This window comes from Zootoca vivipara, chromosome 3 (genome assembly GCF_963506605.1).
Source record: "Zootoca vivipara chromosome 3, rZooViv1.1, whole genome shotgun sequence".
Lineage (NCBI taxonomy): Eukaryota > Metazoa > Chordata > Lepidosauria > Squamata > Lacertidae > Zootoca > Zootoca vivipara.
This window is the reverse complement of record NC_083278.1, coordinates 7,951,641-7,969,691: the sequence shown is the minus strand read 5'-3', so window position 1 is coordinate 7,969,691 and position 18,051 is coordinate 7,951,641. Positions and strand designations below refer to the sequence as shown.

At 43.5% G+C, this 18,051-nt stretch overlaps 1 protein-coding gene across 1 annotated transcript in view; it reads right to left on the bottom strand.

Annotated features, from left to right (window-relative positions):
• Positions 1–2,078: 2,078 nt before the first annotated feature.
• The window catches only part of SPRED2 (sprouty related EVH1 domain containing 2), an 81,441-nt gene continuing 65,468 nt past the window's right edge, over positions 2,079–18,051 (bottom strand). Inside the window, exons 5-6 of the mRNA XM_035110274.2 lie at positions 9,348–9,497; positions 2,079–7,456 (exon numbers count right to left, since the gene is read on the bottom strand). Of these exons, the coding sequence (XP_034966165.1) occupies positions 6,803–7,456; positions 9,348–9,497 (804 nt within the window). The 3' untranslated portion in view covers positions 2,079–6,802. The remainder of the gene's footprint in view (positions 7,457–9,347; positions 9,498–18,051) is intronic.

The following is an 18,051-nucleotide window of genomic DNA, read 5'->3' as shown; positions in this document are numbered from 1 at the left end:
AGCCTCTGGAGAGTTGCATGAATGCAGAAGGAGACCTCCTTTAGAAAACAAATCTGAAATCATAGGCTTAGTTGCTCGGGGTCAAGTCCCATTAAATTTATTGGGAATTGTTTCAGAATGCCAACAAGATTCCCTACCAAGTCCCCTTGGGCTACGGATATGCAGTTATGTCATCTTGCTTAGAAAGCTGCTATGAAGTGTGAAGATCCATGGCACTTATAGGAAGACTTCCTGTCACCTAGCTGAGCTGATACAACTAATCCCAAGTGAGATCATGAGATACAGAAACCAAATATCTTTGAATTTTAAACCCTTCTCTCTAGTTCCTGAGATTTGTGGACAGATCTACAGTGGAACCTCAGTTTTCGAACGTAATCAGTTCCGGAAGACTGTTCAGCTTCCAAAACGTTAAAAAAAACGGAAGATCAATGTGCTTGCTGCAAAGTCAATGGGGTGAAAAGAAAAGAAAAACTCCCCGGAAGCCGTTCGACTTCCAAAAAACGTTAGAAAACAGAAGCAATTACTTCCGTGTTTGGGTTCTGAGTTGTTCGGCTTCCAAGACGCTCGGAAACTGAGGTTCCACTGTACCGAAGTCAAGAGTCTTCTGAAACGAAGGTTAGAAACACAAATCTGTTTGCAAAATTTTGGAGTCTCAAAAGATCAGGATGTTGGAGCTGAAATTTGTAAGTTCTGTGAACTGCACACTGATCTCACGGGGAGGGGGGGGGATAGTACATCGCCTCTCAGAGAGTTGGGTCTCTTGGGACTCACAAGAGGATTATCCACTAGGCTACAGTACACTTTCAGTATCTCCATACCTAGAATGCATATATTACATGGGACAGTCTCTCCAAGGTTGATAGCATTGAAAGCCCCACTCACTGTTGATCTGGTTCTTTCCCCTGTGAAACTGGATATATCTGTGTAGGAAGAGGGCAGGGCAAGAATGAACCCAGGGACAGAGAATCAACAGAGAACAAAATCTGTTCTTATATGTTAAGAGAATTGAGAATTCTGGAATTACCATGAGAAATGGGATATATTTTTTTAAAGCAGCAAATCATATCAAAATAGCATTTTGCATTTAACATCCTATAGTGAAGCTACAGTTAATTTTAAAAAATTGGGTTGGATGACTCTATATGCACACACGGCGGCTGAGTTTACTGTCACTGCGTAAGACTGCAGCCTAAAATATCAAGTTAGGGGGGCACTATGCTGTCAACACTTCCCAACACACTTACAATGGCGACCAATGTCTCCTCCTTCCTCCTGGAAGAACTGCAAGCACAAATATTGTCCTGTGTATGCTGAAGAGGTGCAGGTAAAGAGCAGCTTTGAATTTAGGACCAGTTTATGGAACTGAATTTCTCCACCTGAAATCAGTGAAGGAAAAAGTAGCACGAGCTACAATATCCATGACTGCACTTTCTAGATCAGCTGCTATCGCAGGGACAGGACATGGCAACGCTTTTCCAGTTCACACTACAATTTCCTTGTGCTAAGAAATTATTAAAGGGACGTGGGTGGCGCTGTGGTGAAAACCACTGAGCCTAGGGCTTGCCAATCGGAAGGTCGGCAGTTCGAATCCCTGTGACGGGGCGAGCTCCCGTTGCTTGGTCCCAGCTCCTGCCAACCTAGCAGTTCGAAAGCACATCAAAGTGCAAGTAGACAAATAGGTACCGCTCCTGCGGGAAGGTAAATGGCGTTTCCATGCGCTGCTCTGGTTTTGCTGGCCACATGACCCAGAAAAACTGTCTGCAGACAAACGTTGGCTCCCTCGGCCAGTAAAGCGAGATGAGCGCTGCAACCCCAGAGTCGTTTGCGACTGGGCTTAACTGTCAGGGGTCCCTTTACCTTTACCTTTTTAAGGAAATTATTGCTCAGAAAATGTATATAGATGCACCTTTAGTATCCTGGAATGCAGCACAAAGATATACAGTATCTTGGTTCTCATCTTTCAGATACCCAAACCTTTTAGTTAAAGACTTGCAAAGCTTTTCTTTTGATATGATGTATTTATATTTACATGGTACATTTTTAAAGCAATAGCTACAATGATCATACATATTAGAAACAATAAAAAAGAAGTTAAGAACTAAAATATACATCATACACTTGTATATATATTCTTTACACAGAGGTAAAAAGGCTTATAAAAATCAATACAACAGAGTTTTAAACTTTTAGTATACAGATACATAATAGAAGGTTTGCTTCAGGCACTTAAATTTGTTAATGTGAGCAAGAGCTTTGGGGGGGAAATGTTCCGAACTGGGGGGGGGGAAGGGGAGAAACAGCTTTTGGTTAATGGATTGTTACCACAGATACAAAAATAAAATCTGAATAATTTCTCAGATGATTAATGTCAGTACTGAAAAGCCAACGGAGGAAAAACACTACACACTGCTCAGTTGCAGTGTGGAGATCAATGGGAAATATTTACAGGGGGGAAAAACCCCCTCCCAACCCATTTCTACCCTTGTGCCAATTTTGCTGCACTAACGAAAATGAAAACACCCCCCAACAACTCACATGGAGGGGGAGAACAAACATGGAACGACTGAATCAGGATTAAAACAAAAGCAGAGAAGAGAAAAGAGGGAATTTACAGAAGAGGACAGACATCAAGGCTTGGAGTATGTCTACTTTAGCAAAATAAATAGGGGCACTTGAACTGAGAGGCTTGACAACCTGTAAGATCTCTTCTGTAGTGTTGTGCTTTTGTTGGGGGTGGGGGGAGACCTTACAGAAATTCAGAAAAGCGGAACAACTTGCAAAACCAAAAATATTGTCCCCATCACTTTGTTATTATTTTATTTTGAGGCTGGCATGATGTTTGCTAGTCACCATTTACAGCGATTTGTCATTTGCTTTTAGGCACAAAATATTTATTCTTTCCACAAGTTTACAAAAATAATAATAAATGAAAATGAAAATGAAAAACTTCCCTTGCCATTTAGCAGTCCATTGACATTTACAAATGTAAACCTAACCGTTGCAAAAACATTGCAGCCTACGTTATTAATGTTACAGACAAATCCCAAATCTTGAATACCAAAATATGAACTAGAGAGATCACACAGCCAATCTACACATTATATAGAATTCTAGACTGTATCACTGCACGTTGCAGATTTATTTATTTTTTACCTGCTTAATGCCGAATAGACTAGCACATCACCAAAAATATGCATGCTTAAATCTCTCTGGTCTGCTAGCTTGTTACAAGCAATGAGTCTTTCGTTTTTTAATATGGGGGAAATTAAATGTGACTCCCAAACTTTAGTGGTACAGTCCAGAATTCTTCTGCTGTGGTTCTATATATATATATGATGATGATGATGATGATGATGTCTGGGGTCCTCCTTCCATTAGCTTTGAGAAATGGAAGTTACTGCAATAGGCTCTTTTCTTTATGCCAGGCATCCCCAAGCTGCGGCCCTCCAGATGTTTTGGCCTACAACTGCCATGATCCCTAGATAACAGGACCAGCGGTCAGGGATGATGGGAATTGTAGTCCAAAACATCTGGAGGGCCGAAGTTTGGGGATGCCTGCTGCATGCAAAGGTGATGTGGGAAGCCCCAAGCACCTGGGAACAGCCCATGCCTGCAGCTCTTCCCAGAAACAAGGGCAATTATTGGCATGGGGAAGAGCTCCAACACAAACCCTGCCCCTCCCCCACCTGGGAGCTTATGACTGTCCCTTTGTGGCGAGTGGGAAAGGGCTGTGCTCCAGTTGCCTTGCAAGAAGGAGCTCGCAGAAGTCCTTAGGAATGTTCAAGTTTCAACACAGACCCCCACCTCCACCCCAAAGGTTTCTGGAACTGCTCCTGAAGGTCCCCTGAGTTTCGCAACAGTGGCTTGTCTGGTGGGAAAGAGGGTAGGGTGCAGGGTCCATGTTTGCAAACAGGCCTCAAATCACTGCTTTGCCAAATGGCTCTGGATCCTCGCCCTTGAGTTTCTGGGGTTGGCCCAATGGGTGCTGCCGTGTGCCCGGGCGGGCAGTTTAAAAACAAAACAGAAAAGCTTGCCATCAAATCATGAAGTCATTGCCTGAGTGTAAGCAGATCTGCTCAAGCTCCAGGTTTCAACCATAACATAAGCCACACACTCATTGTATATGTAGCTACATGTGACAAAAAGCTGTGGTGACTCCCGGAAGGAGCTGCTGGCCCGCTTTCACAAGGAGAGTGGCAAGCGTGTCGCTATTTGCATCTATTTGGCAATAAAATAAAATAAAATTCAGTTCCTCTTCCTTTAAGACTCAAGTCAATGTGCAAGAAGGAGGGGGGGGCAAGGGTATGCACTCACCGGCCCTTGGCTGCAGAAAAAAAAAGATTATGGCAGAAACAGCAGCGCATGTTCTCATAAGCCGGTGCCTATAGCTGCCTCGGATGACTCAGATTGTACTATGCTATATTATAGCTAAACGGCTCTACATTATTCCTTTGAATAAAAAAAATAATAATAATCGCCATTCCATGTCATATATTAGAAAAATATTATTATTTCCCCAGATTAATTACAAGCCTTGTACACAAGACATGGCTTTGAAGAAGAAAATCAAACCCACACAAAGTCAAAAGCATCGTTTCACCCTATTGTACGCATTTCACAACCAAGTGAGAAGTGGCGTACAGATCCTGCGAAGCACGCACGTTTTACGCACCACCAAGTACTACCGAAATGAACATGCCTTTCCATGTTGGGGCACCCACTGATTTCAACAGGGCCTGCCTCTAACTTAGGGCAAGGCTGGGGGGAAATGCTTCAATGTCCCTAGTGTTTGGTTTGAAGGCACCAAGGTGACTGGGATTTACCCAGCTCTGGCCTAAGGGATGTCTGCCCTGGGTTCTATGCAGATCCCAAATATGCTGGTTCAGTGCATTTGGAAGCAGAAAGTGGCACGACCCTTTGCTGACCCCAGGCGGATCCTGTAGTCTGCACAGCAGACAGAACTGTGGGGTCAGATCAGGCCACACCATGGAAAACCCTGGTAACACCATAGCACATCTCTCCCCCCTCCCCGGTAACTTTCTGCTTCCTATCTGTGCATTAAATCCACCAGGAATTATTCATGTCCACACTTCAAGCGCACCTACTTTGCAGATCCAAAGGCTTGGGGGATGGAAGAGACTTTATCGGTCAATTTCACCAATGCACTTGGAAAAAAAATTGGACGCAAGAGACCCTGCAATGCGCAGCAACGTTAAAGCTTTCTTGAAACTGACGCACACATATTTCTCTACAGTTAGCTTGGAGAATCAGAAAGTTGGATTAGCTCAGAAAAGTTTTACTAGGCTTCTCTGGACTGGTGATGTTTGTCAATTTCACTTTTTTTTCTTTCAGATTCCTGTAGGCCTTCTGAGGAGAACTGAATAATGATAAAAAGAAGCCATGCTCCTACCTGCATCCAGGTGATTGTCAAATGCTGTGATGATGGGATGCCTGTCGTGGTGCTGGATCCACACCCACACCTGACAGTCTCAGATGCAGGCAGTGGTGTTTCCCCCTCTGTCAAAAAAGCTTTCCCCTCACGGGAAGTGATCCCGGGAGAAGTTTCAAAACATCCTCGCCTGGTCCAAAAGGCCTCCAAGGCAGAGAGCGGCAGGCAAAGCACAAATGAAAACACTTCACACAGACCAGCACCTCCTGGCTGGGGAGGCTCCCCTGAATTCCCAGGTTGGTTTGGAAATGCTGGAAAAACACAGGCTCCCAGATCCATTCCCCAAATGCTTCTGGATTCCAGAGAGAGCAGAATTGCCACCCATCCTTAGCACACAAGACTGTAGACATGGTTAAAAATAAAATAAAAATAAAAGACAACTATGTTCCCTCTTATATGTTTCAAGGTACACCGCAAACACATGAGTGTACCTGCTAATTTAGTAACTTGTGAAATTCCCCCTTTGTTTCAAATAGAAACACTGTAGGATAGAGGAGTATTTCCACTGCGAAGAATATCAACACTAAAGCTATAATTTCCAATGTTATTTGGAGGAGAAAGACTAAGGTGATGGTGTGGGGGGAGGGGAGAAGAGAGAAGACACTTAAGGGTTTCCCTTTCACGTGTAAAATTGGTCTGAAACACAAGTTCTCAGATTCACAAATGTTATATAGGTGATACTAAGGCTCGTTTCCCACATTTTGCTTGAATACTTGGTGATCAGAGAAATCATTCAAAGCAACGGTCAAAAGAACTGATGGACTCAAAATTCTCACAATAAAGATTGTCAGCGATACTGTGTCATGGTACACATTTGTTATTAGCACAATTTCTATACACTCACTCACTCACTCAACTCTCTCTCTCTCACACACACACACACACTCACTCACTTACTGGCTGCAAGTTGAACACAATTTAAAGTGGGATTTCATTATACCTTATTTCCACATGTGTCGATAGGTTGCTAAATACAGACACAGCCGTAATTAAGTTCTGAAAGTCCACCACACTCAACCATTCAACTGAGGGGAAGGGCAGAGGGGAGGTATAAACATGTACAAGACATTCTTGCTTGATTACAGATCAATAATACAAAAGTCTTTTTATGCTGCACACCAGTCTGTTAGAACTCCGTGAGCAATCAATGCATAGCAGCCGAGTGGGAAGGGGAGAGAAAGAAAGAAAGGGGGGGGGGAAGGAAGAGGAGGAGGGACAAGCCCACCGGTTTCTGAGCTCTGTCCGTTTCCTTGGGCCCTGTGATGATGTACGTAAAAATTGAGAACACTCCGGACCAAGGTGCTCCTTAGCTAAAAGGGAAAACGCAAAGTACTTCACAAGCTTTGAGTGTTGTCATCCAGCTGCTTTATGTTTCCCTCCACAGCACCTGCACATGACCCCACAGTGATAGCAAGCCCGAAGGGGCAGGTAACAGCACATACAGGGGGCAAGGAAAGACAAGGCGATGAGGGCCAACCACCGGAGGCAAAACTTTTCATCACTGGTATCGCAAGAGCAAGGGTCTGTATAGTCTCCTTCTGGGTCAGACATACAGTGGTACAGCATGCTGTCCGCGCACCACATACAGCTGACTTGGCGGATGCAGTTCTTTATTCTGTCCGGAGCATCCTGGCACTGGCCCCGCCTGTTCTCCTCGTGGTTGAACATGTCCCTGCAGTAGACGCACCTCGACCTCTCCCCGTCCTCCTTTCGCCGCCGCGACTTGCACCGGGCAGGCTGAGTCTTTACCACGGCGCCCTTGATGTCCTCGCAGAGGTCGAAGTCGGAGTTGCCCACGTAAGGGTAATTGTAATCGTGCTTGGAGGCCTCGGTTTTGGCAAATCGCACATACGAGTCCCCATCGTCCGGATCAATGTACTTCTCCCGCATGGGGGTGTGGCGGTAGTCCTCGTAACCCGTCACCCAGATCTTTTCTCGTGGATTAATCCGCACAATCTCCTCGTCGTCATCCGGGAAGCTGACGTGCCGATAGGATCGTGGGATTGACTGTTGGAGAAGCGTTTCAAAAAGGACATCTCAAAAGCTGGCAACACATGACACACTCAGAAAGTTTAGGTATTAAATATATTTTCTGTTATTCTATCATCTAATCTCTCTCTCTCTCTCTCTCGAGACATACACACGTTTATCTACATAACAACACAATATAAGCAAGACAGACTTCGTTTTAAATTTTTCACTGCTCCAATCGCCAAAAGGTATTTGAAGTGGATGAGGAGCGCGTTCATTCATTTAAAATGCCAAAAACAGTGATTACAAAAATCCCATTATTCAAGTTATTATGGTACATATAGCTGGAAGTGGAGAATATCAGATCAAAAGCATTTTGCAGATATAACCCGCATGATATCCTGATATCCCAACTGTACCCAGTGAGGAACAGCAATATGACCTAGGCTACCAGCAATGACTGCAGTAGCTGGAGAATGGGCCACTGCAATTGAAATTCTTTTTAATATACAGTACCTTCATTCCATAACCTCTCCCAATCTTCTAACTGTATATTATGTCCAATATCTTTAGCCCAATGTATCATTACCGATTTTACCTCCTCATCTTTAGTATGCCATTCCAATAATAATTTATACATTTTTGACAATAATCTTGTCTTATCATTCAATACATCTATCTCAACTCTAGATCTTGTTTCAAAGCCATTTTTCTTTTTATCCTCTTTAAACACTTCATTTATCTGACGATAGTGTAACCAATCCCTCAATGATTCTTTTATTTCCTCGAACGTTTTTTTTTTAAATTTCAACTGGTTTCCTTCCTCCATCACTACATCTCTGTAGCTCACCCATTTTCCTTCCGTATTTAATTTTTTAACCGCAATCGCTTCCAATGCCAAGAGCCACCATGGAGTTTTTACGTTCTAATAGACTTTTATATCTATTCCACACCTCATAAATTGACTTTCTTATAATGTGGCTCAGGAATCCTTTATGCATTTTCCCTATGCCGTAGATCTGTGTGCCATCCAAATCTGTTATCATATCCTTGCAGATCTGTGTCAGCTGTAAGTCTCGTGTAGCCAGGCTCATGCTGACGTTTCAATTTATTTCAGAAACAGGCAAGAAGAAGAGCATTGGTTTAGCAGCTAGCTTTTACGTGCAAGCCCTCCCCCGAAATGCTAAATCACAGGGATTCATCTCTGTCTTTTTAGGCAACTGGCATATACCAACCTGACAGGAGAAGTCTTGCGCTGCTTCCTGAAGGTCAGCCAAATAGTCCTTGGAAGACCATGGCAAGCAAGGCTTCTTATCAAGAGAACCCCCCCTCCCCAGTTCCAGCTCCCACTAGAAATGCATCCACAGAGAATTACTTGAAGCATATGGACTCTGGTGTGCCCATGAGTGGCAGTGGCAAGAACACAAAAGGTGAAAACTGAAAACAGGCTCACTTGTTTTTTGTTGGGACTGGTGGACAAAGAAATTCCAAAAACTGATTTAAGATTTTTCATGTACGCCACTGTGGCTTCTAGGATTCTTATCGCCCAGAAATGGAAAACAAATGAAATTCCATCTATTACTGAGTGGCAAACGAAGGTTTTAGAATTCATGGAATTAGCCAAATTAACACACAGAGTGCGAGACTTGGACGATGTGAAGTTCCGATCTGAATGGAGTAAATTTATAGAATATGCCAAGGGTAATTACACGGGTATGAGAGCGTTAGGGGTAGTAGCATAACCTCTACAATGATACAAACTGGATGTAAATAGAAAATACGAAATAGGACTGACAGAATTTACCACTTGGTGGAAGGAAGGAAGTCAAATAGTTTGGAATATATGTAAAGTTAAATTAATGTTATTATGTTTAAGGAAAACGAATAAAAACTTATTTTCAAAAAAAGAAAAAGAAAACAGGCTCACTTGTTCTAGATGATACTGGTCAGGGTTAAACTGGTCGTGCAAATGTCCCCGGGTGCAAATTCTGTGGTGCTCACAGGATGGAGGAGGTGCCAGTGTTCGCAAAGGCTGCTCCCTCTTCTGAGAAGAATTAGAGGAGCTGTCTGTAGCATTCTGTTAGTAACATAAATGGGAACAGTGAAGGTAAGTAACACAGCTCCATTTCCATAGACCCGGGCCGAGCTACAATCCAGATTTCTCCTTAGGCACTGGGGGGCCTATCCGCCCCACCCCCGCCTCACCCCCCCCAAATCACACTGCCACCCTATAAACCTCTTTAGAAACACACATGTTTTTCATGAACAGCAACATGGTTTGAGAAATGTCGGTCTAAAATACACATATTTAATCTGCTCACAGAAATGACGTTGGGCAGTTCCTTGGGTTTTGCCTCCTCCGTTTGACACCACTTTGCTTTATGATAAAAATAACAGTGTCTTGCGGCACTTTAAAGACTTAGGAAGTTATTGAGACATGAGATTTCATGGGCTGGAGTCCATCAGATGCATGCGACGCAGCAGAGACTAACATGGTTCCTCTCCCCCCCCCCCCGAAACTGACAAGTCCAACACACACACACACACACACACACACACACACACACAGCACAAAAAGGGTGGGACAAGTGCATATTTTTAACTATGTTTTAATCTAAAATACATGTAAGCTGGGGTCCAACCAACACGTGTGTGCCTCTTAAAAGTGGAATAACGTTAAAAATACACAGCCTGATTTGATTCTCTGTACTTATTCCTTATATAGCTGTGTGACAAGACATGAAGATGCCACACTGACAAAACTGAGCTGCCCGATCAACATCAGTTTATTGTCTGCTGCGGCTTATGTGCAAGTTTTTATTATTATTATCTCCAGATAGGTTCCCTCCAGGTAGATTAGCATCTTTGCCTACACCAGAGCAGAGAAATGGAACGCCGGTTGCACCCGCCTTGCTCCCTCTGACTGGTTACAATGAGCCCAGTATCTATGGAATAGTCTAAAATTATTTTAGAAATAAATTTGCTGGCTGTTATCGTCTTTCCTTTCTTCTGAAAAAGGAGAAACTGGAGATCAATAAATGTTATGACACTTTACATAAAGCAAAGAAGAATATTTTGGAAGTTTTAGTTGCATCAGCTGTTGGGTTCTATTTCAGTGGCAGATTCCAGTTAAAGTTAAGGGTAGATGATCATAACTGCAAATAAGTGACCCCATCTGACTTCTTAAAATATCGTTTCTGTCTGCTCTGAGAAGTCTCTGCCTGCAATAACCTTCCTTTCAACTCTTAAGCACAAGCTCATGAATGCGCAGCTGAAGTCGGGAGGAATTTTTAAAAGCCGTAAATAGCAAAGTATGAATGCAAAGCACGTAGATCTGCATGAAATATTTCACCACAAAATTTGCACTGAAATACTTCTATTTTAGACAAATATAATATCTCACCTGTCATCTTATTCATTCTTGCATATAAATCTGGAGGGGTGGGCGCCTGTCCCTGGAAAGTATTTTCTTTCCTCTTTCTGCATGGCTGTTCCCTTCAAAAACTTTAACCCCCCTATTTTAAATTTTATAACTAATATGCAATTTGCTCCAACAGTTTATAAAACTATGTGTTGTTGCTGCTGCTGCTGCTGCTGCTTAAAGTTCTGGTCTTTTATAGTTCTGGCAATTTAATGTACAGAACTATATTTAAGAAGTCAAAACTATGACTCCATGATCCCAACCAGTTAAGAATTACTTGTCTAGAGGCTTGCTGCCTTGTTTCATCCTATTCTGCATTATCAACCTCCTATTTTGCATTATCCAGAGCAATCTCTTCTGGCACTGCTAACAGCCAAGCAAGCTAACAGCGGAAAGAGAATAACTCTGTATATGTCAATGAAACAGTTAAGCCTGTCACTTTAAGCAGCCTATGCCTGGGAAGCACCTAGGATATGAAGAATGGACATGCTCAGAGAAGAATCATCTAAATTAATGGGCGTGACTATTAACTAAGGAGCATTAATTTCAATGGGTCTACTCTGACTATACAGTGGTACCTCTACTTACGAATAACTCTACTTATGAATGTTTCTACTTACGAACGGAGCTCCATTCGCCATCTTGGATGCGGTTTAGATAGGATTTTTTCTACTTACAAATTTTTAGATAGGGTTGCTTCGACTTACGAATTTTTTCTCCCAATGCATTCCTATGGGATTTGACTTACAATTTTTTTCGACTTACAAATGTGCGTTCGGAACACATTAAATTTGTAAGTAGAGGTACCACTGTACCTTAGTTAGATACAACCCACTAATCAGGGGAGGCTGATTTTTCTTCTTCCTGCCTTCCTCTATTTTACAGCTGTTTCATTTCCCCCACTGCATGGCTTTGGCTGACTAATTGCATTTTTGTTTCAAATGCAATTAGATGGAACAGAACTTCAGTAAAAAAAACACATTAAGGAAACTGTGTACACTCCATGCATATTTCCTAAAAATTAGACTAAATCAGAGGTCAGTATCAAATCTGAATAGGTCTTGTGGAAGTAGTAGAGCAGAAATTTGGCATTTATCTGCCCTGTGGTCTTATAAGAGTTCCCCTGCCCTTCTGCCTCCATGAAGATACCTCAGAGGCTAGCTGCAAATCTCCCTTCCCTCTGAATATTCATAGGAGCCTTGCCAATGTCTTGCATTATAGGCTGCAAGGCAATTCTCTAATCCTTTTCACTTTGTTAACAGGAAGTTGTCAATCATCTTGTTGTCAGGCTGCCAGGGCTGACTTTCTCCAACCATGTTTACATGCCAAGCATGGCCTGCCCAGTGCGTCACCTTCGGGGCAGAATTCAGGAACACACAAGTATTTCTCAGGGCTCTGTTTGCCACTCTGGGAATCCAACAAGATGCACATTTTTGTTTTCAAAAAGCATGCTGTTGAATTAAGACCTCTTCTCCCCACTGCACTCACCACAATATACTGTGCAAAATTTTATTTTTATTTTTACCTCTCTTAAGAATCCAGGATCCAGTTCTCAGGAATATCCTGGAACAAACTTTATGGGTGACATATTGCGATGGACATCTGCAACCATGTAGATCTATTGGAAGTGTCAAAATCTTTTCCAAGGTTGCAGCATTACAATGCTAACCCCAGGTTCATTGTTATGGGTGCAATGGAAGCTGTATGCCGGCTCCCTCGGCCAATAACATGAGATGAGCGTCGCAACCCCAGAGTCGGTCACGACTGGACCTAATGGTCAGGGGTCCCTTTACCTTTACACTTAAAGTTAAATTGCTATATAGACCAGGACAATATATAACAAAAAGCTTAAGTTGCATAATGGGTTTAAATTACTATGGGCGGGATTCAACTCAGTCCAACTCATCAACAGCACAAGTTGGGAAGCAGGGGAGCTCCTGTTGTTCTGTCCTAGCTCCTGCCAACCTAGCAGTTCGAAAGCATACTGGCGTGAGCAGATAAATAGGTACCGCTGCAGCGGGAAGGTAAACAGTATTTCCGTGCGCTCTAGCACTCGTCATTGCGTTTCGTTGCGCCAGAAGCTGCTTAGTCCTGCTGTTCACATGACCCAGAAAGCTGTCTGTGGCAAACACTGGCTCCCTCGGCCTGAAAAGTGAGATGAGCGTCGCAACCCCAGTCGCCTTTGACTGGACTTAACCATCCAGGGGCCCTTTACCTTTACCTTATTCACTACCTGTATTTCCAAATTCCACCAAAAAAGGAACCTAAACACGTTCTTGAGGGACGTCAAAGGAAAGATCAGCCCACACAACTTTCTAATCACTGCATTCAGCAACGATGGCTCTAAAATGTTCTCTTTCTAAGGAAACCCTGATAAGGTTCTAAGGCACTCCTGGAAGACAGACCAAAAGTCACTCATCTAGGAGATGATAGCAGCTCTCTCTCTCTCTCTTTTTGCATTCAGAACTGATCTGCATAGAGCAGGAGGGAGGAACTTGTGGCCTTACAGGTGCTGTTGCTGCCCTCCAGCTCCACTCAGCAGGGCCAATGGCAGCCAGAGTCCAGCAGCACTGGGAGAGTCAAGGGTCCGTCCCCCCCGGGATACAGAGCCAGATGCTTCCCATTCCTATCATTAGCCTAACCCAGGCTTCCTCAACCTTGGCCCTCCAGATGTTTTGAGACTACAATTCCCATGATCCTTGACCACTGGGTCCTGCTAGCTAGGGATTATGGGAATTGTAGGCCATAAACATCTGGAGGACCGAGGTTGAGGAAGCCTGGCCTAACCATCCTACCTCAAGCAGATTGGACAAAAACAAACAAACATCTCCAGAAACCATTTTTAATCCTCTTTTCCACCAGATGATGTGAAGACATCATCATTATTTGAGAGTTTTTGTTTCTCATTCAGATTGTCAATCTTCATAATTTTCAGGGTTCCCCTGTCCTCCTTAATCTACATTTTCTGGCAAAACAAATGAAAATTTGTTTTACGAACTCAGCTGAGATGTTGTTTGGGAGATAAAGGGAGAGCGGGTGGGGGTAGGGGATATGTAAGCGCTGCTCTCCCTCTTGTGTGCATATTTTAATAGTTCGGCTGAAACATACTTGACACTCATCTGGGAGACCAAAGTAGGCCAAAGGTTTCATGAAGGAGGCAGCAGAAAGAGATCTGGTTTCTTCATTTCATGTTATTTATGCTGACTACGAAGAGAAAAGGATGCTTGAGTTGGTTAGCAGGATCTAAAGGTCCAGATAAATCTTTCCCATGCGCTATATATACTGCATTATGTATATGGAAAGTCACTTATAGTAAAGCTAAGACAGTCGTCAACAGGTAGGGTCAAGTATATGCCATAAAAACCTTTTGCTTCGGGCTTCACAACTCCCATGTTCTAAGTAGTCGTCAACTACCATGAGGTGTGAATTGCCATGTTGTGTTTCAGAGGCCCTCTCCTTTACTGAAGGGGTGGTATTTTTAATTGTGTGGCTTTGGGGGTTAACTGAACCCCTCTTGGGGTGACTGAGTAAGTCAAACATGCACATAAGACGACAGGCGGCAAAGTAACCCCAGCAAATGCTGTACAGATCCACCAGTTGCTACTCTCCATGCCTATGGGTGCTTGGCCCAGGATGAGCTCTGCCTCCTTTGTCTTTGCCCGTTTCCTTAGTGTCAGCAGGGACAGTCCGTACCAGTTGTTGCAAGGTCTCCCCTTTGAGGATCACTAATTGTTCATCATTTGTATTATTCTCTCTCTCTCTCTCTGTGTCATAGCTGCCAAGTTCCGGCCTGAGAAATAAGGGACTGGACCGGAAGTAGCATACCGGAAGTAGCGTGGCGGCCATTTTGGAACTGGGCGGAGCATGCTCAGAAGTGACTTTTGATGCTGCTGTGCCCAGTTCCAAAATGGCCGCCGCACCAGAAGTCGCGCTGCAGCCATTTTGGAACTGGGCAGAGCAGCATCAAAAGTCACTTCTGAGCATGCTCCGCCCAGTTCCAAAATGGCCGCCGCGCCAGAATAAACCGGGGGAAAACAAAAACAAAATCCGTTTTTTTCGGCTGGGGACAGCTGGAAAAACGGGGGTTTCCCGGGGAAAACGGGAGACTTGGCAGCTATGGTTGGGGAACACACCTCACAGATTGTGCACAGGGGCACAGCTATCAGAAATCGTAGGGAGGGAACTACTTCACATTGTGTGAAAAGTATAGAATTTGCAGCACCAAATGCAGTGGTGTCCACTAGTTTTAAATGCTTTAAAAGGATAATAGTCAAATTCGCCCAAGCAAAAACAGCAGCACTAGTCAGGATGCCCACATAAGACCCACCAGGTTCAAAGGCAACATGCCATGGAGTATCATTGGCTGAAGAGGACAGGGAGGTGATCGTCTTCCAACACCCTCTGGGTGTGGACTTCCCAAAAGCATGTCGTTGATCACTGTGAGAAACAGGATGGACACGTGTCTGCTCTAGAAGGAAGTCAACAGCTAACATAAGCAAACCAGGCTGGGAATAGCCCGCCAAAGACAAGTGTGGACGGAGCACAGGTCCACACAGAGATGCCAGCTCCACTGACCTGGTCCACATAGAATGCTACGTCATAGGCTTAAGTAACCAATGTTAAACTTTATTATCTGAACCCAACACTTGTTCACCAAGGTTTGCTGTGGCATATACCGTACTTTTCCGTCTATAAGGCGCCCCCATGTATAACACTCCCCCTATTTGGGGGGAATCAAAGTTAAGAAAATGGGGGGGAGATGGCACAGAGTTGTTGAGCTTTATTTAGTGGGGATTGCTGAAAATCACTCACCTGTGCGTGTCCCAAAATCCACCTCCCGTCTGCCGGCAGAAGCTGCCAGTCACCCGCCCAACTGCAGGAACATCAGCCAATCACACGACCAGCCAATCACACGACCAGCAACCAATAACACGAACAATAGCTGCTGACAGCCACGGCAGCAACCAATCAAAAGTCCACCCTATGCACTGCCCATATATAAGACGACCCCCATTTTTTGGCATGATTTTTTTGGAAAAAACAACAACATAGTCTTATACACGGAAAAGTACGGTAATTCTTGGTCAGAGTTAACCTTAGCATTAAGCATTAAACATTGTATGCAAAACCAGAACCTCTAGTCACAACTCAAAGCTGCAGAGCCACAAGAGAAGCACAGCTCAAAACTCAAAATAATGGTGGGGGGAGAAACTACCGTGTTTCTCCAAAAATAAGACACCGTCTTATATTTATTTTTCCTCAAAAAAACACACGGTGGTTTATTTTCAGGGGACGTCTTATTTTTTAAAAAATTAAGTATGGTACAGTTTAACCTACAAAGTTAAAATGCCTATCACTATGGCTTATTTTCGGGGTATGGCTTATTTTTGGAGTATGGCATATTTTCAGGGTATGGCTTATTTTCAGAGAACCACGGTATGCTGTGGTTTAATAGGACATGGTGTGAGTGAATGCCTGCGAGATGCTCTGGCTTTAACCACAGTTTATAATAAACTATGATCAACATTAATTATGTCCAGGCCTTTGTTTTATCACAAGGCTGAAGAAGTCACTATTCTGACAGATGCAGAGCTGTGTAACAATCAGTTTTCTCAGCGGATTTTTTTTAAAAAAAGAATCCATTCACACAGCCTTCCTTGGGTCCCCAAAATATGTTGGGCTATAATTCCCAGCCACCACAAAACTATTTGCATCCCTTCAAAAGGCTACACAGGAGGTTTACAAAGACATCTTCCAGAATCTGCATCTATGCATTCAAGGACGGAATGATAATCTGCATCGTCAGCTTTTCTTTGCCTCCCCCCCCCCGCCCGAGATTGATTTCAGGATGGTCATCTTGGGAGGGTTTCGACAAGTTTTGCTATTTATTGTCCTGCTGCAATAAAGAGACAAAGCAAATATGGTAGTTGCAGCCTCATGTCATCTCTCTCTACACCGCTGCACAGAATGAGTGGCTATGGAATATAGAGAGCGCATTACATCATGATTCAGTGGTACTTCCCAAAAGACGAACATTTATCCAAAGGGGAAAACAATCTGAGTGCAGAAAGTGGATTAATTAACTGGAAGCAAAGTGCAATTTCAGATTGCTGGCAAGCAAGATGCATTCTCAGTCGAGGCAAAAATGAACAACTGGCTTCACTCAGGTCGCCTCGAGAAAAGAGCAAGCATACAATGTGCAGAGGCTGGAGAAATAAATTTTCAAGCATATGGAAAACATTTGTGGATTGTAATGAGGCTCTGAGTTAAGGTAACATTGCATTTCATTGCAGAGATGCCTCCTAAAGGGAAACTTCATCTTTGGAAAACACAAAGAGCATAATTCAGCCACAGTAAAGATTTTTTAGCTCTCTTTGATTTCATTGAGGGGGGGGAGAGAGGAGAAGGGAGAGAGTTAAGTGCATAGTAAACATTCACTGGAAATCAATAGGGCTCATATATGTGCATTGACTTTGCCATCTTCCAAATAAACAAAAAGGCTTGTTGCCCTTTCTGGGGATACTGAAGTCTCTGTTCTTGGGCTGATCCAGGGAGAGAGCAGAACGGATTATCAAGGCAGCACCATTTGTGTTTTAGAGGGGCAAAGATATACACAGCTGATGTTTTAAGCAGGACAGACCTGATACAGATGTACGAAGGCATCTTTGCTGAATACTTTGCTATTAAATAGTATGCCATTCCAGCTCAACTGCAGCAAAAAAAACAACAACAACCCACCACCTTCCATTCCTCCCTCTCCATCACAGAATCTATAAATCACTTCTGGCAGGTAGCTGGGAAGCAGCTGCTAATGATAGTTTTGCTCTGGAGGAGAGGAAGTCACCTTTTAACCCTGCCTGCTGTTGTTTGTCTTATAACTATGACAAAAGAACAGAGGAAAACAACATGCCAACTGTCACGGAGGATCTGGTCACACGCTACGGGAAGCCCATCTCAGGCCCTCAACGTTATCAAGCCTTTCAGGCTGAGGATGTTCGTCCTCTATAATCAAAAAGATTCGACTGCATGGGTCCCGGTCCTGGTTCCCCCCCCCCCAAACAATCTCCACTATTTTATTCACATGCAAAAAGAAAAAAGAAAAAAGAAAAAGAAAAGAAAGTTTAGCAATACATTAGAGAGGCAGTCATGGTTTTCCATTGAAACAGAAATGTCAAAGAAGTCTGTTCTTTCAACTTTCATCTCCTTATTT